We start from the raw sequence: 24,464 nt of genomic DNA, 5'->3' as shown, positions 1-24,464 counted from the left end.
AAAAGAATAGAGAGATAAGACTGAAAGCTATCATAATGGAAGCTGCTCTTGGACTAGCCTCAGAGCCAAGCTGATCTGATTCTGCACCAAGTACTCTGCACACTTCCCACCACCATTGCCTATCTTCAGTGCGAAGGAAGAAGCACAAAAAGCAGTGCGCTGACAGAGGGCTCTCACCCATGCAGGAGGAGGACAGACCTGGTGAAGGCAGTGAAGTGCAACCTGCACCAGGCTACTCTTCCACCCACAGTCCCACAGCAGCACCGTCAACTCCACCCAGAGCATTGAGTCTGGCGTGGGACCCTCTGCCGAAGCCCTGAAGCTACTGCAGCACCAGCAGATTGAGGGTACCATCAACTCCAGAGGCCTTTACAGTGGCAGGGACTTAATGACACTCCTGGTTCCACCAACTCCGATGTGACAGCTGCTGGCACCAACAGTCTTGAGCAGGAGGGAGCATGGGGCTCTGAGGTCCTTCCTGGCACCAGATCCTCCAGGACCAAGCTGTCCCTGATATTCTCTTCGTGACCATCTCCAGCCACTGGTCTCTGGACCCCCAGCACTGAATGGAGACAGAGAGGAGTACCACTCCACCGTGGTCACCTTGGGGGTACTCTTCATCTGAGTCCAAGGTGGAACCCTACATCCAGCATAAGGGCCACCACCAGTACCCATCCTATGCACCACCAGACCTTGGTATGGGACCTCCCACCCGTGCCTGGCCAAGTGGACAATGGCCTATGCAGTAGTTGTACTGCAACCCATGGTGGTTTCCCCATTGTAGTCCCCCCTTCCCACCGATCGTACTTGGCGCCTTCTAAAAGGCAGGCTACCACTCCTCCACACTTGGTACCAGACCCTAACTTCAGTACTGACCCAGTACTGGTGTTCAGGATGTGGCTCCCATGGGCATTATTGAGGCTGAGGAAGAAGCCCCTCCTCCCCCCCCCAGATGAGGCCGTCTCTGGGCTGAGTAAATCACTTCTGCAGGATGACATCAGGGCCCATCAGGACCTTCTGAAGCGGATAGCAGCTAATCTGGGGCTAGAGCTCGAGGAGCTTAAGGAATCATCCCACAGTCTTATCAACATCTTGGCTTCAGTTGTTCCTTCCAAAGTGGCCTTACTCATTAATGAGGCAGTAATGGGTCTGGTCAAGGCCCTGTGGCAAACTCCTTCTCTGTCTCCCCATCTCAAAGAGGGTTGAAAAGAAATATTATGTGCCAACCTGTGGGTATGAGTACCTATACTCCCACCCCCTTCCAGGGTCCCTTGTTGTGTTGTCAGCCAATGACCAGGGACAGACATGTGTCGTCCCCCCACCGCCCCCCCAAAACAAAAAGATGCAAAAAATGGAATCGTTGGGAGGAAAGTTTATTCAACAGGTAATCTACAGCTTCGTATCGCAAACTAGCAAGACTACAATCTGTCAGACTCCTTGTCCAAGTTCAAAGACTGTCTGCCTCAGGACTCAATGCAGGAATTCTCTGCCGCCTTAGAGGAGGGTAAGGATGTTGCCAGGCCCTCACTCAAGGTGGCACTAGACGCAGCCAATGCAGCAGCTAGGATAATGGCCTCCTCTGTCACCATGAGGTGATGCTCTTGGTTTCAGTCATCGGGTCTCCCTCATGACGTCCAGCAGTCAATCCAGAACCTCCCTTTCGAAGACTCTTTCCTATTTTCAGAGCAGACAGACACGAGACTGCACAGCCTGAAGCACTCAAGGTCCATCTTCAGATTTCTGGGCCTCTGCGCTCAGTCTACTTTGACAAAGCATTTCAGGCCCCAACAGCCACCACTCTTCTCGGCTCCAGCTCTAAGAAAAGGGAGAGGTTACAAGTGATGTCAACCACTTCCATCCAGCTCAGCCCCCCAGCTGGGGTTGCATAAGTACTCTGGTGGACCCAAGCAGGCCTGTTGAAAGTGCCAGTTCCCTCCTCAGATCCTCCCTCCCCTTTATTTTTGGACCAACTGTCCCACTTCAGTCTGGTGTGGTTGTACATAAGATCGGACCACTGGGTGCTAAATACAGTGGTGGTCAGCTATATCCTCCAGTTTTCATGCGCCCCTCCCTATCACCCCCAGCATTGTCCCTCCTCAGGGACGCTTCCCACAAGCAACTCCTCACCCAGGAGCTGCAAACCCTCCTACAGATGGGGACCGTGGAGGAGGTTCCTCAAGACTCAGGGGAAAGGATTTTACTCCCAATATTTCCCAATCCTAAAATCCATCCTGAACCTTTGTCATTACCTCCCTGGATTCAGGGGACTGTATGCTGCCCTCAACTTGAAGGATGCTGACTTTCACATTTCTATCTTCTGTGGCCACCGGAGATTTCTCAGGTTTATTGTAAACCAAACTCTCTACCTATAAGCTCTTCCTTTCAGCCTGTCCACAGCCCCCACAGGTGTTCATGAAGGGCATGGTGGCGGTAGCTGCCTTCCTCAGATGGTGAGGCATTCAGGTCTACCTTGTACCTACCTGTACCTAGTTGACTGGCTGTTCAAGGGTTGTTTAGAGGCTGAAGTAAAGAACATCATCATCATGGTCCAAGCCACCTTCCAAGCGCTGGGCCTGTTGATTAAACAAGTAAAAGTCAACTCTTATTCCAGTTCAGAGAATAGAATTTACCGGGGCAGTGCTCAACTTGACCAAAGCCAGTCTTCCTCCCAGAGGCTTGATTCCAGACTATATCAGACCTGTTATCTAAGGTCATGGTCCATCCAATTATGAAAGCCCGAGTTTGCCTCAAGCTCCTGGGGCACATGGCTGCATGCATTTACATGGTCCAGCATGCCAGGCTGTGCCTCAGGCCCCTGTAGATGTGGCTATTTTCAGTTTACTTCCCAAACAGACACTACTTGGATGCAGTGGTCACTGTTCCATCTCTGGTCCTTGCCTCCCTCGCCTGGTGGAAGGACTCAAGGTCGGTAATGATGTGAGTCCCCTTTATCACTCCCCAGCTGTCAGTGTCCCTAGTGTTGGATGCATCAGACCTAGGTTGGCAAGCCTACCTCAGCAACCTCAGGGCCTGTGTTCCCAAGAAGAACTCTCCCTGCATATAAACATCGGGGAACTCAGGGCGCTTCGCTTAGCCTGCCAACTTTTCCTTCCTCAGATCCGAGGCATAGTGATGCAGGTTATGATGGACAATACCGCCGCCATGTTCTATATCAACAAGTAGGGAGGAGCTTGATCCTCTGCCCTGTTCAGAAAGCCATCCATCTATAGGACTTCTGTGTGAAGCACTCCATCAATCTTGAGGAATACGCTGGCGGATTACCTCGGCAGATCCTTTTCTTCTCACCATGAATTCATAGATTCATAGATATTAAGGTCAGAAGGGACCATTATGATTATCTAGTCTGACCTCCTGCACAATGCAGGCCACAGAATCTCACCGACCCGCTCCTGTGAAAAACCTCTCACCTATGTCTGAGCTATTGAAGTCCTCAAACCGTGGTTTAAAGACTTCAAGGAGCAGAGAATCCTCCAGCAAGTGACCCATGCCCCATGCTACGGAGGAAGGCGAAAAACCTCCAGGGCCTCTTCCAATCTGCCCTGGAGGAAAATTCTTTCCCGACCCCAAATATAGCGATCAGCTAAACCCTGAGCATATGGGCAAGATTCAGCAGCCAGATACCCAGGAAAGAATTTTCTGTAGTAACTCAGATCCCACCCCATCTAACATCCCATCACAGGCCATTGGGCCTATTTACAATGAATATTTAAAGATCAATTAATTGCCAAAATCATGTTATCCCATCATACCATCTCCTCCATAAACTTATTGAGTCTAATCTTAAAGCCAGATAGGTCTTTTGCCGCCACTGCTTCCCTTGGAAGGCCATTCCAAAGCTTTACTCCTCTGATGGTTAGAAACCTTCGTCTAATTTCAAGTCTAAACTTCCCAATGACCAGTTTCTATCCATTTGTTCTTGAATGATCCCTTCACCTGGAGGTCATCAGGTTCATCTCCCAAAGGTAGGGGTCTCCCCAGGTAGACCAGTTCACGGCCAAACAGAACAGGAAATGCCATCAATTTTGCTCACTGTGTGGGCACAGCACAGGCTCCCTCTCCGATGCCGTCCTGCTCCTGTTCTGTGCATTTTGCTGAAAATCAAATGGGACAAGGCGAGAGTTATTCTTATAGCCCCAGCGTGGCCATGCCAACACTGGTTCAGCACGCTAATAGATTTATCAATAGTAACCCCGCTTGCACTTTGTCTGAACCTGATTTCACAAGACCACAGTTGGTTACTCCACCTGAACCTCAGCTCCCTTCAACTAACTGCATGGATGTTACATGGGTGAATCCAAAGAAGCAGGCCTGTTTGGAACAAGTTTGGCAGGTCTTCCAAGGTAGTAGGAAGCCATCCACTAGGGCGACCTACCTGGCCAAATGGAAGTGCTTCTCAATATGGGCTTACCAACAAGGCCTCTCTCCAATTTGGTCTTCCCTTTGGTCTATTTTAGAGCAAGTAGTTCATCTAAAACGGCAAGGTCTGGCTCTCATGTCTATCAAGTTACATTTAACAGCAATTTTGGTATTCCACCCAGTGGTGAATGTCAGGTCAGTGCTCTCTTGAGATGACAGTCTGTTTTCTTACGGTACTGCAGGGACTTTATCCTTGGGTCCGTGAGCCGATTTCCCCCCCTCCTTTGACTCTTGGGACCAGGGGCATGCGCAGGGTTTTAAATGTGATTATTTGGGGGGCGCACTTTAAACATCCCCCCACACACACACCCAATGTCCTCGGGCCCTGCTGCCTCCTCCACCCTCCTGACTCCTCCTCCGGCTCCCCACCCATCACCCCAGCCCCTGCTGCTTCCCCATTGTCCCAGATTCTAAACACTTACTGAAGGCTGTGGGCGAGGAAGGGATGGGGCTCAGCAGGTGTGACAGATTTTTTGTTACCAGTTTGCCTGAGGTGTCAGGTGATTAGGTTGAGGCCACAGGATGGTTAAGGGAGGAGATGATGGAACACACCAAGTGTCTAAGTTTTAAAGCTTTATTGATAAAATAATATCGGAGAGTGCTGGGGGCGGGGCGGCATTTTCCACATCACTCAGAGGAAGGAAAAAAGCGTTAGTGCCCTAAGCCCTAACCCACTTTTATACTTACACATGCACTACCCGAGGCTGGCCAGGCCTGGGTGTAACATAAGAAGAAGAGGGGGAAGGGTGGACGGGAGTTCTGTTTTGTGCGCACAGGTTGTTTAGGGTTCGCTGTGATCTCTGAATTACTCCAGCTTTTAGGAGGGTTTTAAGTCCTCAGTTTCTTTGGGGGTGTTTTATTTTTCGACCTCTGTTCCTGGTGCTTTTTGTGCCAGTCCAAATCGGCTTTCTGTGGTTTTCTTCACTTTCCCAAAACACAACGGCTTTAGGGATTCAAAGCTCTGCTCCCCCCTTGTTGTTTTGCCTGGGTGTTTTTTATTTTTGCAGCCCTGGTTTTCTTATGGCTGGCTGTGGCTGACTGAGAGATAAACTTTACGTCTAGCGCTGTGACCTTGGACTGGAGCCAGTGTCTTATTGTTAAACTAAGCTTGCTAGCTGCAATGTTAAATGAATTTGTTTTTGCTTCTTTTTTTTTTTTAGCCTTTTGCAGCCTGCAAAATTTTTTTTTATTTTTTACTTACATATTTAACCCTCCCCAAAATGCTTTTCAAAGCTTGCAACAGCATTAGCAACATGCAATGCTAATCTGCCTTCCCCCACAAAAACCCTAAAGTTGTAACACAGGCTACTCCTTTCACAGTACTCTGTGGCAAGCCCAGCTTCCCTGCTCAGGGCGCCATCTAGTGGGGTTCAATGAGAGCACTAGCTGCAGTGCCTTTCCCAGCCATGTCTCTTCAGCTGCGCTCAGCCCGACTCCCACACTGGCAGAAAGGGGGAAGGATGGTCTTGAGGCAGGGAATCACTGATCGGGGGCTGGAACAGAAGCTGCCAGAAATTGCGGAGATGATTATTGGGGGTGCGTGTACCCCTGATGCCCCCTGTGCACACCCCTGTGTGGGACTTAAACCTGGTTCTGTCAAGGCTCATTTGTCCTCCCTTCAAATGATTAGCATTGTACCCTCTACTGCATCTCTCTTGGAAGGTTGCCTTCCTGGTTGAGATCACCTCAGCCAGAAGGATCTCTGAAATCAAGGCACTTACCACCTCCATGATGTTCTTCAAGGACAAAGACCAACTGTGCCCCATCCTCCCGCCCCCCCCCCCCCCTTTCCTGCCAAAGGTGGTTTTGCAGTTTCATCGAAATCAGGCTATTTTCCAGCCAGTCTTCTTCCTGAAGTATCACAAGAACTCAGAAGAATGGTGGCTTTATTCATTGGATGTTGGGCATGCCCTCGTCCTCTAGATTGAGAGGACTAAATTCTTTCGCAAATCCACGCAACTCTTTGTAACAGAAGCAGAAAGAATGAAAGAACTTCCAGTGTCAGCCCAGAGGATCTTCTCCTGGATAACCTCCTGCATTTGAGCATGTTATGAGCAGGCAAATGTCCTACCTCTGGCCATCGTAACTGTTCACGCCACAAAAAGAGGAGAGTTCCTCACATATAGTCTGTTTGGAGCCTTGATTTTGGGGTGGGGGGAGGACACTTCACTCTTCAGTGTGGAGTTTAGAATAGCTAGAAGGGAGAAGTAAGGCAGAGAAAGGAGAAGTAAGTAAGGTAGACCCTTAAACATTCCAGAGAGGAGCCAAGTCCTCACACCAAGCAGAGTCTAAATGCAGTGAAGCAGGAGACAATGCAGCTGTGGCATATAATTCTGAAAATTTGTTCTGAAATAATTAAATCCAACCAATGAGTGTGGGGGCATTTAATATATGACCCATTTCAGTGAGTTCATTTTGCTACAATAAATCGAACAGAAAAAAGTGAACTAAGTATTGATGGATATTGATGATTTTAGAAAAGATTAGAGAGAGGAAAGAGAAGCTCACTCTTCAAAAGAAAGTTTGTCAGTAAGTGAGCGAATACCTTAGGATTGAATTATCAGCAATTTAATTTACTGATCAAAGGACAAAAAGAAGTTAGCAAAAATAGAAGAGCTAGTATACTAGACTGAGGATCTGCACATCATCAGGAACAATTCTCAGCTTTGTTTTGAACAATGCAGCAGGACATAAATGATGATTTGGAGGCACTGCAGTGGAGCATTAAACAACAGTGACCATAAGTTAACTGGGTTAACTTAGGGTTAGGGTTTAACTGTTAAATAGAGCCAAAATTATGAGAGTTAAATTTATTCCCAACTTTGTTGGAATATTTAAATACTTAAATATTTGAGGAATTAGGGGGAAAGAAACCTTGCTAATGAATGGGGAATATGCAAAGTCCTCAGAGGTAAAAGAACTATAAAATGTTAGGTATAGAAAGGGACTAGAATTCGAGTTATGTTTAAATAAAATGTGTAAAAAATAGAGAATTTCTGCAAAAGAAGGCAAGATCACTAATGTATTTTTCTATACCTCACAAACATTAATGAGAAGAGGTCATAGGGGAGGGTCACTTAAAGGAGTATCATGATTTAAAAAGTTTTTCTTCTGTTATCAGTAATTCCTCCGTTTATTAGACTGGCAAAAAACCTCTCCCACAAATTTTACCTATGATATGTGGTGGTTACTTTCTGCATGAGAATAGTATAGTCTTTCCTTTTGCAGGTGAGGGTGGGAAGGGACAGGATTTAGAAGTTGTTGATTCATCACCAGGACTCATCAGTTAGTGGAAAAACTCGCTTGCACCAAGTTGTTTCCACACCTTTTAAAAATTTGGACACAAATGAGTGTGGCACAATTCACAACCTTAACAAGGAGGATTACTCTGGGAATACAGGACATTTTAGGACTGGAGGAGACGATGAAGTGAGCTGTAGCTCACGAAAGCGTATGCTCAAATAAATTTGTTAGTCTCTAAGGTGCCACATGTACTCCTTTTCTTTTTGCGAATACAGACTAACATGGCTGCTACTCTGAAACCTAAGAAGTCTAAGTTTCAGACATGGTCTAGGTCAAAACCTTAAAGTAATGTAACCATAGTAAATTTTATTGTTAGCTATTGTACTGAGATGTTAATGTTTATTAACATTATTATTCTTGATTTCTTTATATCTATGATGGTAGTACTGTGCGAATAGCCCGGGCACTATGTCATCTTTTTCATAACCTAAACTATTTAATTTTATAACATGGCTAACACCAAGTATTGTATTTTCCTTGTATTCTAAAGGATTCATCATCCCGAATATTTCAGGAAGAAATATGCTGTGGATGAAGTACACTATAAAAATGAGGTGAGTGTCTGCTTTTCCTAATATTTTCCCTATGAATACAAAATTAATGATTGTTCTGAAAGTATGGCAGTAATTTCCTACAAAAAATCTTGTTCCACTAAATATTATCTTCATTTCCTAATTAATTAGTCCTACCTCCAGTTCCTGAATAATGACATTTGTTTTATAAACTTTTCTAAAACTCTTAAAAATATTATGCTGCCATTTTGTTGGATTGTACATTGAGACCAATTTAGAGACACTTTTTAATATGCTCTGTATTTAATAAAAAGGTTAATTGGGCATAATTCTGAAGGGTTCTGGGGACCTGTGGAGAAAAGACAGACAAATGGGTTAGCAATACCAATGCTTAACCAGGAAACATAAACTTTCCTCTTTATCCCTATTTCATAAAATGTATTAAATTTTCATGAGCTGCTTGAATGTAAAATATTTTAATTTTTCATTTAATTATTTATTCAAATATTATTTTGTCTCTTGTATTCATGTATTTTTAAATATGGGTATTAATTGGACACGTAAGTTTCTCTTTGTATAGTTGTTTTTGAGTAGATATTATGTTTTTGTGCACCTGGCTAGTTTTTTTTTTTTTTTCAGTAGGAAAGCTCAGCAGGATTATGGCAGCATGTTTGCCATACTCTGTGGTGAGTCTTATGGAGAGCAGCTTAAAAAGGAAGATCTTGCTATTTCTGTCCCCTGCAGGATGCTGACCTGACTTGTCAGACCGAAAATCTGATTTTTACCAGCTGTGGAGATGGTTTCATTTCATCTTCACATTGAAATTATCTCTAAACGGTGGTTGTGCTAGTGTATTTCCTTAACTGTGGGTTGAGGAAGCTGTGAAGAGATTGCTGCTTGACGCATTTGGATTGGAATCCTAGTTTCTTGTTATCAGACTTGATGTGTTAGAATACAGAAGTACAGAATACAGAAGCCAAGGCGAGCAATTGCAAGTAGGAACACATGCTTCTTTATAAAGAATCACATTTATTGACATTTTGTGTGCAGTCTCCTATCAACAAATGCCATTATCATGTATCTTTATATTCTGTCTCAGTGCTTAAAATTTTATCCAGGAAGGAATGTGGATCTCTTTAATTTGGGACAATTTGTAAGCCCATATAGTGACATTTTTCTCTTTGGAGTATCCCAGCTTAAGTCATAAACCAATGAAGTTTTGCAGTATTGTATTTCTCTGCAATATGAACCTGTCTGTATTTGACAAAAGCATATTGCCAGGTAATAAGTTAGCAAAGTCAGAATGGCCTGTAGGAACTCCGTGACAATACATTGTATATACATTAAATAAACACCATTCAAGAACACTTTAGCTTTTTAACTTCTATGCTTAGAAAGGAAAAGGGGCTTGTATGAAAATTGTCCAGTGCTTCCAAAGGTGAGCGCTCTCATTATTCATTTATTTGGTCAGTCAGTATGTACATATTTTGAGACATTCCTGGATTGTGCAAGCAGTCTTTCATTTTTCAAAGGCTTTGGATACAGTGCTTGCCCGTTCTACTAGGAACATACACTTCCCCAATGTCAAGGCACTAGGGGCCTGATTTGCAAAGGTATTTAGGTATCAAAAGATGCAGATAAACACCTAACCTGCTTAGGCATTTCTGTAAATCCCACTAGGTGCCTTACTCTCATTGGGTGCCTCTGTAATTCCACTAGACCTGTAAATACCTTTGTAAAATGACTCTAGACAGTGGTATTGGAACAATTTTTATAGTGGGGATGCTGAAAGCCAATGAACAAAACTGTAAATTCTGTGTATATGATGGAAACCACTTCAAGCCAGGGGGTGCTGCCCCACACCCAGCACCCTTAGTTCCAATACCCCTGGCCCTAGAAGTCTAATACCTTGGTTATCCACTGTATTAGCATCTTTAACTTGAATTCATCGGGTGAGCATGTATACCAGATTCTTCAATGATGGATACTGCTGGAAAGTGTGTAATAGTCACAGTATCTCATGAAGGTTAGAAAATACAAAAGATCTTTAAAAGACATTGCAGTATTGATATGTAATGTACTTGTGACTATGCATTTAGTTCTTTACTTCATGTGGTGTGTGTTATTGGAGCAAACTGGTAACAAGTTGATGCTAATTTGGTGAAATATCTTTGTCCTACTTATGTGGTTCATTTATTGGATCAATAAATGCATATCTCAGCACCCACATCTGTGCAGCCATATTAAAAGTATACCTGTCTGTGACCCCAATGTTTTCTTCTCAAAGAGATGGTAGGGTAAGAATTGACTTTAATATAAAGTATCTACTCCTCTCCATTTATTTATTTGTAATATAGTTACAACCAAAAGACAAAGCATTTTAAATACCAATAGTAGTATGAGAGTGGGAAACCCAGAATCTTTCAGATCTATCCCTTGTAACTTAAGTTGAATTCATACTGATTTTCAACAGAAGTACAAATAGTGACTAAAAATGTCTCAAGTGTGGTTTAATGGGACTGCTAGACTAATTCAAATCTGTGGTGATACCATTGTAGTGAGATGACATTGTTATACTTTTTCTTCTCCCGAAAGACCAGGCAGACTAGTGAGATGGCTGATAAATATTGTGTGTTTTTCATTCCCTCTTAAACAGTCAGGAAACCAGGCTTATTGAGAAATGTTAGCCACAGTGTGAAACAAACCAAGGGCATTTAACTGTGACTGTTCTTATGAAACCAGTAGAACCCCAGTGATGTCTAGTCTTGGGAAATGTGGCTGTTGAGTTGACATAAGCTATTCTGCGATAGAAGGCAATCTATGGAAATAACAATACTGTGGTTTACTTCAATTTCTTGTGGCATACAAATGGAACAAGTTGAAGAGTGTAAGCTTTTAATCACACCCCGTTGAAATAAAAGACCTACTGTAGCCTCAATTTATAAATGTGTCAAAGATGCTGAAGGAAGTTGGGATATTATAGAGAAGTTTTTAATCAAGAAAAGATGACCCAGTGAGAATAACTGTAAATATTCAGCACACGATAGTGTAATAACATTAATGCATACTGTGTTTTTATTTGTACTAGCACAAATCTTTTCCTGCTATAATTCCTGATTTCCATGTCCTATTATATGGGTCTTCATGGAAAAAACCCTTCTTAGCTCTCGCACATTTCCTCTGCCGATAATGGCTGTAGATTTAATCTTGCAATGCACTTGTTGCACGTGTCTTAAAAGGACACCAACTTAAAAACCACCCTTCTGTCTGAACATTTTTTTAATGACTCTTGTAACAAGTGACATAAGATTACTGAATCTGAAAGAGATCAAAGAAACATTTTTCTCTTTTCCAGTTTGTTTACTTTGTGCACTTGATAGCACTTTGTATATAGTGAGTATCACTGTTTCCTCTGTCAGCTACTTAGTCCATTTTCCCTGCCTGCATGGGTCTTTCACACAGCAACATGGGTGGGGGATGGAAGAAAAACTTATTTTAAATCACAAAAAGTGACAAATCCACTAAATTTGTCAGGCTTCGGGGAGGTGTAGGTCCTGAAACTACTTTATCATTTTTGTTGACTAGATTTTTAATTCATGTTTGTTTGTTTAATTGATATAAAATCAATTTTGGATGTGACATATTATAAGTCAGATGAGATTAGTCATGCTACTTTGGCTGTGTTCTGGTGTTTAACCTTTTTATTGTATTTCTTTTACAGCAAAAGGTTTTATTGATTCATACTTTTCACCAGTTGTATTGCTGCCTTTGCCTAACAAGCAGAATGTATGAAGTGACTTCTTTTAGCATGCTTGAAATGTTAGTACGTTTCTAAGATTGCCACATATAACATTGACAAGAAGCAAATTGTCCATGATAAAATAGTGTTATATGAAGTGGATAGGGAAAAAAAATGTACTATAACTGCAATCCTGTTCTTTTAGATAACCAGTGTCTTGGCTCAAAAGAAACCCTCAGTACTTCTTACCTTGGTAAGTCATATTTGTTGTTCCTGGAGAATACTTATTCTGTTGCTCTTCAGTAAACAGATGAATTAATCAGAGGTGTCTGCTCATTATGCATCCTCTTTGTCCCTTCTCCAGCCCAGAGAATAATGTCACCATCCTCCAGTTTGAGGTCAGCCGTCTTCGTATAGTTGACTAGCCTTTCTCCTCTCTCCTCACATTCAGTCAGTGAGTTGCTAAATCCTGTCCCTTCTTCCCTGTGTCCTATTACCAAAACTCTTATCCATGTTCTGGTAGTTTCGCACTTAATTTACAGGAAACTCACTTGACACCCACATTGTTTCCCTCCAGTCCATTCTAAATGCTGCGAAATCACATCCTGCTTTCCCATTGTTCTCACCATGTCACCTGCATATTTGAGTCCTCCCACTGGCACTTAGAGGAATTGGAGTACTGCCCGTCTGTATGATGAGGTAGGGGCTCAGGGCAGTTTTCCTTCAATAGTATGAGAGTGGGATCAAGTTACTATCTAGATCCCACTTTAGATTACAACATAACATTCACACGACTCCAGGGTGGGAGGGTAAAGTTATAATGCTCTTCACCCCTCAGCCACTTCTTCCCAGGGTGAAGTGTGATGGTGATTTGAGCTGTCCTTTCCTCTTCTTCAAATTTCCATTATCCTGTGCATGTGTCTGGTGCATGTGTCTGTCATTATTTGTCTATTTTTATGGAGGTTGAGCAACTCCCTGTCTACTGGGTCTGTTTCACTCAAAACTTCCTACTTCTCTGAGCTGCTTTCCCTTCCTGAGCTCTGGAGGAATGCTGATCCAAAGAACATTCTTTGCTTAGTTCAGCAGAATTCCTGCACTTGTGCCTCTTCTCCACTGGTTTTGTTCCAAGCACAGAAAGGCAGTGCTGTTCCATATGATTCCTCACAAACCGAGAGACGTCAGCAGTGCTATGTAGCAGCCAGTATGGTGTCTTTCATGCTTCTTGTGTGAATGGCAAGCTGTAGGGGAGAGGCACTCCAAGTTATGGAACAAGCGTTGCCAAGGCAGTATGGAATTACTTCTTTCCAAGGAAATGTGTTTTAAAAATTCCTAATACAGTTCTTATTCTACTCCCACCCATTACTGTCTTGTTTACGGGACGCACCTTTTTTGCCCTCTGCTCCCCACCAAGAAAATTGTCACCAAGATATTTTAGAAAAGAGAAGGTTAGCCCTGCTAAGATCCTAGGCAGCACATGTCAACTTGAGTTCCATCTGTCTCTTCAGTAATAAATAACTGTGTGTCTAAATGTGACTATGTAACCTTGTTTTTACCTCTTACTGATTTTATGCAATCGTTCAAATTATATTTACAAGTAAGCTTTCTAAAAGACCTTATGTAATGGATTCTGTCAATGAATTTATTGTAAAATTCGTGTCTTTAGCACACAATGATAGTTCTTTTCATCTTCCCCTCCAGCGTGGTGTTAATACTGATAGTGGAAACATCTCAAGGGAAGCTTCATTTGAAGGAATCAGCCAGTAAGTGACTATTGAGGTGGTTTTTATACATTAATTAAATTGTTGGATAATTATTAATAATGTTATGCTGGTTTTATATTTCAAATTAAATGACTGTGACTTTTGCTCATGACAAATTATAAAATGTTAATACATAAACAAGAGATTCTATGAGCTACCCTTCATTGAAATCTAGAGATTTGATTTGCACTCTAATGACTTAAGGGTATGTCTACACAGAAATTAGCCATCCATGGCTGGCCTTTGCCAGCTGACTCAGGCTCTGGGGCTATGGGGCTGTTTCATTGCTAGGTTGATTTCTGGGCTCGGGCTGGAGCCTGAGCTTTGGACCCTTGGGCTCCAGCCCAAGCCCAGAAGTCTACTCAGCAATGAAACAGCCCTGCAGCCCAAGCCCTGCGAGCCTGAGTTCGCTGGCACAGGTGAGCCATGGGTGTCTAGTTCCTGTATAGACAAATACTTAGTTTTCCATTTATTTGGTTGTTTGGAAATCTCTTTCAATCTGTGTTAGCAACAGCAGAGATATGTACATATGTTTCTTTTTATATTACTTGTACATTAAAGAAAAAACACTTAAATTCCTTGGCAGTGAATATTTGGATTTTACAATATGTGAAAAACAAACTTCAAATAACTTCTACTGTATGACTACCATACGTTATCCTCTTATGTACAATACTTTGTCTGTTAAGGATTCTGGAATGTCCACTCTTCTAAAAAGACACTGTGTAATATTTCTGCATAGAAGTGACCTTTTGAGGGCAATCCATACACTTTCAGATTTAATTCCTTTAAAAAAAGTTTGCTGCCAATGAAAAAGTGCTCCTAGATACAATTGTGTGAAATGGTAGTGAGCAAGGATAACAATTGCTTATTTCCTAGAGCAATCCTACATGATATAGCGTAGACTTATGCTATAATATGAAGAAGATGGTCAGAATTTTTAATCAAATGCAATAGTCTGCTATAAATTTTGATATCCTGAGATTTGATCGTCATCCATTTGGCTGAAAAATGGGCAGGGGTGGTGAACACTGTCTGGAAGCCTATTAAAATTAATGCTGTCTCAGAGATAATGAGTGGGTGGCCTTTTTATGATCCCTGACTCTAAGTCAGCCTGTTGTATTTTCCTCCATTCACCTCTGTGTCCACAGCAGATAACACTGTTCATGATAATACTGCATAGAATTTGTGGCTGTTGCCTGTAATTCTAGACACTCATTTTGCCAGGTCACATGGGATAACCTCTCCTCTGTGTCAAATAATGAGATTTGAAATCTGATTTCTTAATTACTTTTGTTCTCTTCTATAACCTGACTGGAAACTTAACCAGTCTGTCACAATTAAGGACACTGGAATAATGGGAACCAAAAATTAAAGATTCTGTAGCTTTCAGAATCTTTCTGTGGAAAAAAATGTAGACTATGACACTATTTTTGAGACTTTCTGCTCTTTCAGTTGTTACACCAGTGTTCTATTCTGATGTGTCCGTCTCCTATTGCTTTCTTAGGCATCTTTGCCCCAAATTATCACAGTACAACCGAAAGAAAAGGTGCTGCTCTTCTGTCCACTTCCTTGAAATTTTAATCTGAAAACCTATTTGGAGATCATGTTTATTTTAAATAACTTCTAGATCTTTTGTGTGGGAAACTATAAAATGTAACGTATGTAATATATACAAATATTTCTTTTATGTGACCTGTATTTCTCTATAGATTAATTCAAATAAATGTTATAGTAGCTGTGACGTAACATGGTGATCCAAATTGGGTTGTGACAGCTAAAGTTGGGGGGGTGATTTTTTTTTCCCCCTTCCAAAACTCATGAAGCTTACACCAAAATAGACAGGAGGTGTGGAGTGACATCTCTACTAAATGTACCATACATCATTTACGTTGGAGGTATTCCGCATGTAAAGATGCATCTATCTCCCTTTTTTTAGAAATATGTCACATTTAAGATACTGGATGGAAAAAAAAAAAATACCAACAGTGCTTGTGTCTTAAACTGTGAAACAGCCAGCTAAACGAGCCGCGTCTCTTCTCTTACATGCCTATAAATCTATAAAGTAGCTGCACAATTTCTTAACCTTTAGGAGTATGGCTCTTTTATTGTTGAAGTACTCTAGACCTGAACTTCAGTATATTACTTTTTATAACTGTTTCTTCAGTCCGCTCACAAATTTCTGAAGAAAGCAATTACAGTAGTAATTTTGGCCTTGTCTCTTGTTTTAATCCTATACAAGTTCCTTCCTGTTAGAACTGTTGGAAATTTTCCGATAGAATGCTTTTCCATCAGAAAAGACCAGTTAGTTGAAAGTGAACAATTCATGGAAATTTCGCTGTTGTTGAATCTTCAGATGAAAGCCACCCATTGGAAGCCTGCCTGGTTTCCTGCCAGTTCACTTGCCTGGTTCCTAGGCAGCCTGCCATGGTTCTGGGGCAGCTCCACCATGCAGACTGCCCCAGAACTCGGAACCCCAAAGCTTGCAGATTCCTGGACCAGCTGGCTCCTTGGGCTGTCTGATTTCCTGCAGCCTGCGGAACCAGCTAGTCTGGGAGCCTGGCAGATTTGGGGGTTCTCAGTGTCTAGTTACCCAGCTCCTCAGAAGGAAGCCTGGAAATCCTGGGGACAGTCAGTGTTTCTAGGCTCCCTGCTGCAGACCTGGAAGTCCTAGGACAGGCAACTAAGGTCTGTAGCTGCAGGGCAGTCCCACCATGTGGACTGCTAGAGGGTCAAGGGATCCCAGGGTTTCCAGATTTCTGGGGCGGCTGGTTCTCCGAACTGCCTGATTCCTGCAGCCTACCAAGCCACCTCCCCGAGACTCAGGAAGACTCAGCACTGGCAGCTCTGTGTCTAGTCTCCCAGTTCCACAGCAGGGATCCTGGAAGGCCTGAGAGCCCCAACTCAGAGGGGTTCCAGGGGTCCATGGCAGCAGGGCAGCTGGCCCTGGAGTCTGGAAGCCTTGGGTTTTCTGGGCCCAGGGGATTTTCGTGAGAGGGCTACCCTAGAGCTGTAGACCCTGGAAGTCCAGGCATCTGCTGACTGAAATTGATATGATTCTTATCAATGTTACAGATGCCCACTACAGAATAGCAACTGTGAGTGAAACTGACAAGAATCATACCCATTTCAGCCAGCAGCTACTGGAGTCCTAAGGACTCTATTTCATTTTGGAAAACACTGTATGTAGATGTTTTAGAAACACCCATTTTACAGATTTCCATTTTGTTGGAAAATTTTAAATACAATATCTTTTAATTGCAAATTGGAACAAAACCAAACATTAAAATGCTGAAATTTCCCACAGTAAGGAAATTCTGAGTTTTGATCAACTCTACTTCCTGGGCATTAGGCCTGTAATAGTATAAGCTAAGTGCTATAAATTATCATAACTCTCTTCCAAATTTGGTGATTTAGCAGACTATGTTCTTTAGCTTACCACTGCAGTTCTGTGTTAAATAGCTTCACGGGTATCTTCTGTAAACTTAATAAATCTGCATGATGGTAGACCCAGATAAAGTGTTTTCAGCTCATTTGTTAACTACATAAAAGGTAAAACAGCATGGAGGGTTCCTTTAAGAAAACCTGCAGATATGACCTGCTTACTACACTACATACTAATCAATATATTAATTTAAAGAGCACCCTAGATTTTAATCAGTTATAATTAGGATGTATTGTAGGTCATCGGATAATATAACAGGAGGTTCTAATTCCTTACCATACTATCTTTCTTGCTACACCAATAGAATTATTTGTAGATGCCAGTAGTCTTATAAATATATATCCTGTCCCAAAATAATAGTAATATAAAAACTGGTAGAGAGTGGAGAAAGCTGTTGCAACACTCATTTCTCTTTTAACTCTCCAAACAGTGACTCCTTGAGAATTTCCCTAACACATTCTATATGTATCTTGTCTTGTTCCTTATTAACTCCATTTATTTATTTAGGCTGTATGAGCTATATACACTAAACGCCTCATATGTTTTCAGTTTTCTCCATGACACATTTTATTTTATTTTTTTATATGTGCTCATGGTTAACACGCAAGGTGTCGGGTTTTTCATCTGTTGTACTTCAGAGTTAGGTTTACAAACTAAATCATTCTGTTTGGAAAGTTCACACATTCTTCACAGAAAGCAAATGGCAGGGACTACATTTTTACCAATCCTCAAGCTAGCTTCTGACAGTCTTGTTTTCTAAACTGCATGTGTGTAAAAATACATGTCCACTTGCTGTTGCCTAACTTGGGTGTGTAAATCCTACATTTACATATGTAAATGGAATATTGGGCATGCATTTGCTTGTATGCAGGTTAGAAAACAATTTGCCCCAACCTCCCCTCCCCCAATAGATAAAGTGAGGGTTTGCTCATGCAGATAATATACATGCAATCTTGTGAGCACAAAATTAAGCTCCTTCCAATTTTTTCCCCTCAAAACAGAATACATACTTGGGGTGCTGCCTTCTAGAATTAATAGCATTATGAAGAAGTGTTACCAGATTTGCCCGTTACTTTGGGATACGCTCATTTGTTAGGGTTACTCTTCTGGGGAGTGGGTTTCTGTAATTCTATCAATGTACTGCTTGTATCACTTGTGTTTTCATACAGAGCGCTACCTCTCCCTTCTGCAAGTTCCCTCCCAATGGAGCTATCCTGCAGGACCTAGGTTCCACCAGGCTGGGGTCCTCCAGCCCCAGAATCAGATGAACAGACACACGTATTAACAGAGCACCGGGTCAATCAGCACTCCCAAGCTGACCCCTTATATGTCCCTGGACTCAGCAAGCTGGGTCGAGCAGTACTTCAGGCTGCCACCCTCCTATGCCACAGGTTCAGCACACCCCTAGCCCCACTTTCATGGTACAATTGTTCTGGTAGTAACCCACTTGATGAACAAACCCCACAGGATTTTTGGATGCTACTGGGATCTTTAGCTTTGGTAAGAGGAGCATTGCTGCAGAGCAAATGGGGAAGCCAAAACATAAAAGAGAGAGAGAGAGGGAGGGAGGGAAGCAACCAGCTTAACCACAAAAGTTATTTATTGCCAGGTAATAGCCATACAAGGAGAGCCAAACAAACAAAACAGTTACAATATTAAATCTAGCTTAAATTTGATTACAAAAGTCAGGTTTAGAAAACTACACCTGATCACACAAGTCAGGGTTAGAAAGGTATACCTAGAGTAGAAAGAAAAACAGAGAGAGAGAGTTGGGTTCTCACCACACTGTGAAGCTTGAACCGGTTGGGGTTCCCAGGTGGTGGTGGTAATTGAGGGTCTGGAGTGCTGTAGACAGGCAGGGCCCCCAGCACGATTAGTCAGGAGAAGTAGTAGTCCCAGTGGAACTGATACAGATTTTGGATCCAGGCATCAGAACACTTACTTGAGTGTGGGTAGGTTTTTTTGTAGGGAAACAACAGTGGTTCAAGGGAGAACACTAGATTTGTTTATGGGTAAACTGCTGGCTCAAGGGAGTATACCAGAGTTGTTTTGTTCAGGCTAGACAATAGGAACTTATCATTCCTGGCTATGGGCAGTGTTCCTTCGCGGGAGCTCACAATGCAATTTTGGATACCAGTAAAGGATTTATGATGAAAATTGGCCTGATAACTACTGAACTGGGTGTGTGCAGGCATGGGTTCATTAACATCTGGAGCAGAGATCCCCCATCATGCAATGCTTCCCCGCTTTTCTGGTCCCAGAGTTCATTGCAGTTCTTGCCTTGGAATCTCTGTTCTCCATTCTGTATGCTAATGGAGATGACTCCCTGTCCCATCTCTGATGCAAATGAGGCTAGGGGAGTTGCCTTAATCCTGTCACCCTTGTCCGGAGGGGTTTAGGTGTGTCTCACACTGCCTTTTCATTGCTTTTTGTAAGTCTTTCTTCTGATCGGTTTTGGTTCAAGCAGAGGCTGCGGAGGGTCTTTGTGAGTCAGACAGGCTTGATACTGCACCCTAGTTCCCCGAGAACACAGGGCTGACAGGTCACAGAAGGTCTCTTATGAATACTTTGTTTCTGTGTATAATCAAAATCTTGTTGCTATGCTAAGTTACTTCAGGCCTGCTCTAATCCAGAGGCCAAAATAAGCAAACTTTCTACTAGAGTTGATCTTGTACTGTATGTTCTCCAAGAGTATGTGGACTCTGTACAATTGGGTGGAGTGATGTGTCTGAGATAGGAACTAAAGGCCTCTCTATATATGTATAATTTAAAAAGTCTTAGACCTCAAGGCAATTCTTCCCAGGAATACCATACCCAGGCTGTTTTGAAGCAATAGGATTCCTTATCTGTCTTAGGTAATGAAAGGTTGCTTTCTGTTGCAGTGTGTATAACTGTGTGGAGTTGCTACTACTGAGTAGTGCTCCAGAAACATTCCATTACTAGTCTATATTGAAGTAGGAATCTACCCCATTTGGCATATGGCTTGTATCCTTTTACTCTTTGCATAGTGTGTGTCCTGGGGCACTCAAGGGGTCTAAATAATTGTTTATCACTCCCTTCCCTGCTTATGGTAATTACATCTCCTGTTTACTTCCATAGGACAACATCTGTACCTTTTCAGGAGAGACTTCTAGCTATTTGGTAGGCAGGTCTCTCTGTTTGAGAACTCCGATTAAACTCCTTCTTCTACAACCATAGGCACAAAGATACTTTTTTTTATTGCTTCTGACAGATGTGAGTAATGCTTTTCAGACTCTCTCCCTCATTCCTCCCCACCCCATATAAAAGATTATTCACTGATTTTTGTTGAATATGCTGGAGATTTACTGCATCTTGCCTCTTTTGACAGATTTCATGCCCTCAGCTCTTAAACCACTTGGCATTGTACTTTTTCCCTTTATCTCCCTAATTTGTAGTTGTATCTTCTCAAGAGACTGTCAGTTCTGTCCATACAAGTTGCTTAATTTCTTTGACCACAATAGAGAGTCTTGCTATTAAGTGCTGCTAACTAATTGAACTGTGGGGGAAAAGAGCTTCCAAATGAAATCTGCTGTATTTGTAATTTCTTGTAACTGTAAAAAATATTTCTGTGCATTACTTTGATTTCTTTTGTAATAAACTTGAAACACCTTTAATTTTTTACCCAAGTTCTTATATCTCCAACTCTTTGCTTTATTAAAATGCTTGCCTATATGTTTACATGAATTGTGATGTCTTTAAATATGACTCGAGCTGGACTGTTTGACAGAACCTATACTCTCCCTCACATAAATAGTATGCAGTCTTTTTAGCTCTTGCTATTCATAGGTTATCTAGACTTTCTGGGCTATTTATGAAGATGTATGTTGTTCCCATATTCTTGATTGTCTCAATATTTTAGAGGCCTGGTGAAGATGAATTTGCTTTTCAGGACCCCTTCTTGTTTTACTTCGTTCCATTTGTGTGTTGTCTTCCATGTTTGCTGTGCTCCAGTGTTTTTTTGCTATGGATAATATTAGAAATAATATCACTTCGTAAAGCAGTTAAATCTTGTTCTCTATTTTCAGGATGTTCATCTGCTCCTGACAGAAGCTGCCTCTTACTTGTCCTAATAATGTTGCTTCCTTGCGTCACTTTTTCAACGTTTGGAATGTCTCCTTGAACATTAAATATCTTAGCTATTTTATTAATTTCCCACTTCAGAGCAATTACCGTGTCTCCATTTTGATCCCTGGGTTATTTCTACCTTGGCTGAAAGGCCAACCTTAGATTGCCTTTGTCTTGCCAGTGATGAGCAGGTTCACTTTTATGTATCTGCAGAAATGAACCTCTAATAATGATTCACATTACCATTTCCTATAGTATAGCCATCACTTGTTCTCCTGTTTAACTTCAGACTGTACATTTTGAAGAACTAAAAAGCAGTTGGTATGTTAGCTGCAACTTGTAAAAGTACAGAATTGTTTGTCTTTGTAAATGTTTCTGTTCACTAATGAATACTCATGTGCGGTATCATAGTCCTCCATAGGGAGAAAAGTGTTTTTTAAATTGTTTACAGTAGGAGACTGCTTAGGAAACCTGGTTCCTGTTCATGCTTCCGAAACTTGCTTGATTTTTAACCTTGGACGGGTAACATAGCCTCTGCCTGTTTTCCCATCTGTAAAATAGGCACAGTGATTTACCTGCCTCACATGACTGTAATGAAACATAATGCTTGTAAAATGCTTTCTTATCTTGAGTATAAGCACTATAAAATAATACAGCTCAAACATCAGATTATGTTCATACAAACTACAGTGCTGTGGTTTAATTTAAAAAGGCATTGAATTAATCTTTTTTACTTACAAGACATATTGAAGTGTGATTTTTTTTTTTCAAAATTGTTTGATGTAAGAGATTCAGACATCTCCTTAAAAATTGTTGGAATGTTTGGTGCTTTCAGAATGTCACCTGTTGGTCTGACAGAGCAAGACTGACCTTTAGATTACTCTGCAAGGTTCCTCTCTCTGATGCAGGCCTAGTACATTTTTAGGAAGGGTTTGACATTTCATAATAGAGGGAGGGAGATTTGGTCTTGTGTCTTTAATTGATACGCTGACAAGTGTAAGATTTCTATAGTTTTTTTTATCATACATGCATGAAGAGTTTCTGATCAGCGTATTTTGTAAGCAGGAAAAGCATTTACAGTGGCTGCTTATTCAGGATACGTAGACTGACTTTTTGGAAATGCATGAAATTGCCATGTTTATTAAAGAACTGGGCACAAAATTAATTCTGTTTGGACATGCAGTTAAATATAATATATCTTAGCTGTGTTGATTAATTGGGGATATTAACACATGTTACAGATTGTATAGCCACAGCAAAATGTCAGTTTTCCTTCTCCCTCCAGTCCATGTGTCAGATTTTCCAAGTGTTGTCAATTTGCAAATTGCAGTGAGATTTAAAATTGGATTGGTATATATGATCCTCTTAGCAGAAGGACAGCCGGGGGTTCATTTTTTTAGAGTATAATTGTTTGCTATCAAGTATAATCTAAACTTTTTAGAAGAATAAACTGGAATATTTATGTAATACTTTATATAAAATATTTTTGCTTCTCTGCTATTTGTGCATCCATATTAATGACTACATGTTCTTCCCCTTAGGGAAGTACCTTTACAGTGTAGTTTGTTCAGCTCCCTTATTGCTAATTAAAGTGAAGTATAATTTGAGTAATTAGTACGGGCGCCCTTGCAGTCATAAGTAGGGATAGCCTGCAGCCGTACTGCTTGTGTTGTGAGCCTGTCAGCATTAACAAAGGATTGAGCCAGGTCATTTCTTAGCTGATAGATTTCCAAGGATGAACTGTGTAGAATAGATGGTGCTGTTCCCTATGATTGAGCCAATTCCCCACCATTGTGTTCTAAGCTGCTATTCTGTACCTATCATTGTGGTATCTGCAACGCTATCTTTCAGGTCATGTCTACACTTAAAACGCTGCAGCAGTGTTGTAGCACTTTAATGAAGCTGCTCTACGCTGATGGGAGAGAGCTCTCTCGTTGGCGTAGTTAATCTGCCTCCTCAAGAGGCGATAGCTATGTTGGTGGGATAAGCTCTCTTGCCACCATAGCACTGTCTACATGGGGATGGGGGGGATGGGGGAAATAAGGAGGGATGGTTTGGTTGGTATAGCTACTGTTGCTCAGGAGTGTGGATTTTTCACACCCCTGAGTGACGTAGTTATACCAATATAGGTCTGTAGTGTAGACCAGACCTCAGATGAGAGATAAAACTGAAGTCCTGACTGTGACCTCTGGTCCCTTATTCATGCCATTCCTCTGTTTTCTGGCTTTTCCCACGTGCCTGCTGACCACAGCTGGTATTTAGGTGCCATATCTTAGGCAGTTGCCTCAACGTTGTGCTCTGGAATAGGTACTCTTCTCTACAAAGGTAGTGACTTCTGCAAATCTATTTAGTGACTCATCTGCCTCTGGCTTTTTTGTTCTCTCAGTCCTAAGTAGATCTTCTGAAAGAGGCTTATATTTCTTTTTGTTTCATTCAGTCCTTTGCATTTGGCTGCCTTTTTTGAGTTTGATCTCTTGTTTGGTTGGTTTGAGTAATTTTGCATCCTTGTATCTTTTGTTATGGTTATAAATTTAATAAGACAACCTCCGATTCACAGGAGAGCCAGTATGTTGGCTGACTAGATATGTATTTTCATCTTTCCTAGGTGCTTGCCTTCCCTGTCCTTTATGGTCTCTTAACCTTTCCCCTCAGAAATTGGGCTTTTTTTTTCTACTCATGTCATTGGCTGTTTTGTACTTGTCCATTAGAGAGACAAAGGTGGATGAGGTAATATCTTTTATTGGACCAACTTCTGTTGGTGAGAGAGACAAGCTGGGGCCAAACCTGAAGAAGATCTCTGTGTAGCTCAAAAGTTTGTCTCTTTCATGAACAGAAATTGATCCAATAAAAGATATTACTTCACCCACCTTGTCTTTATAATATCCTGGGACCAACATGGCTACAGCGCTGTATTTGTCTCTGAAAGTTTAAATAGAGCTGCTAGTGCAACTTTCTGCCTTGTTACAATATCTCTTTGTGCTATTTTTCTTCATCAGTCTGCTCTGAGTTTGCATTTCATTTGTTGTATTGATGTCACTTATGTCATTTTCAGCTTATATCCTTTCATATCTTGTTTCCTTTAATCTCTCTTTAGGGGCATGGTGGAATACTCTTCAGCCAGAGATGGAATTCAATCTTTTGTTCATTGAACCTCTCTATATTAACTTTATTACCTTGTTCAT

General features: G+C 41.7%; 1 protein-coding gene across 4 annotated transcripts in view; it reads left to right on the top strand.

The window, feature by feature from the left end:
• PEPD (peptidase D) overlaps positions 1–24,464 on the top strand; it is a 221,485-nt gene that overhangs the window by 28,346 nt on the left and 168,675 nt on the right. For 2 of the 4 annotated variants that reach the window (XM_073307880.1, XM_073307879.1), the window contains exons 4-6: positions 8,231–8,294; positions 12,197–12,244; positions 13,690–13,751. In XM_073307880.1, coding sequence (XP_073163981.1) covers positions 8,231–8,294; positions 12,197–12,244; positions 13,690–13,751 — 174 coding nt within the window. The remainder of the gene's footprint in view (positions 1–8,230; positions 8,295–12,196; positions 12,245–13,689; positions 13,752–24,464) is intronic. The other 2 variants (XM_073307882.1, XM_073307881.1) reach the window with 1 other exon arrangement.

The sequence above is a fragment of the Lepidochelys kempii genome, chromosome 12 (genome assembly GCF_965140265.1).
Source record: "Lepidochelys kempii isolate rLepKem1 chromosome 12, rLepKem1.hap2, whole genome shotgun sequence".
NCBI classification, from domain to species: Eukaryota; Metazoa; Chordata; order Testudines; family Cheloniidae; genus Lepidochelys; species Lepidochelys kempii.
Note: the sequence above shows the minus strand (reverse complement) of the source record. Positions and strands in the feature narration are given on the sequence as shown.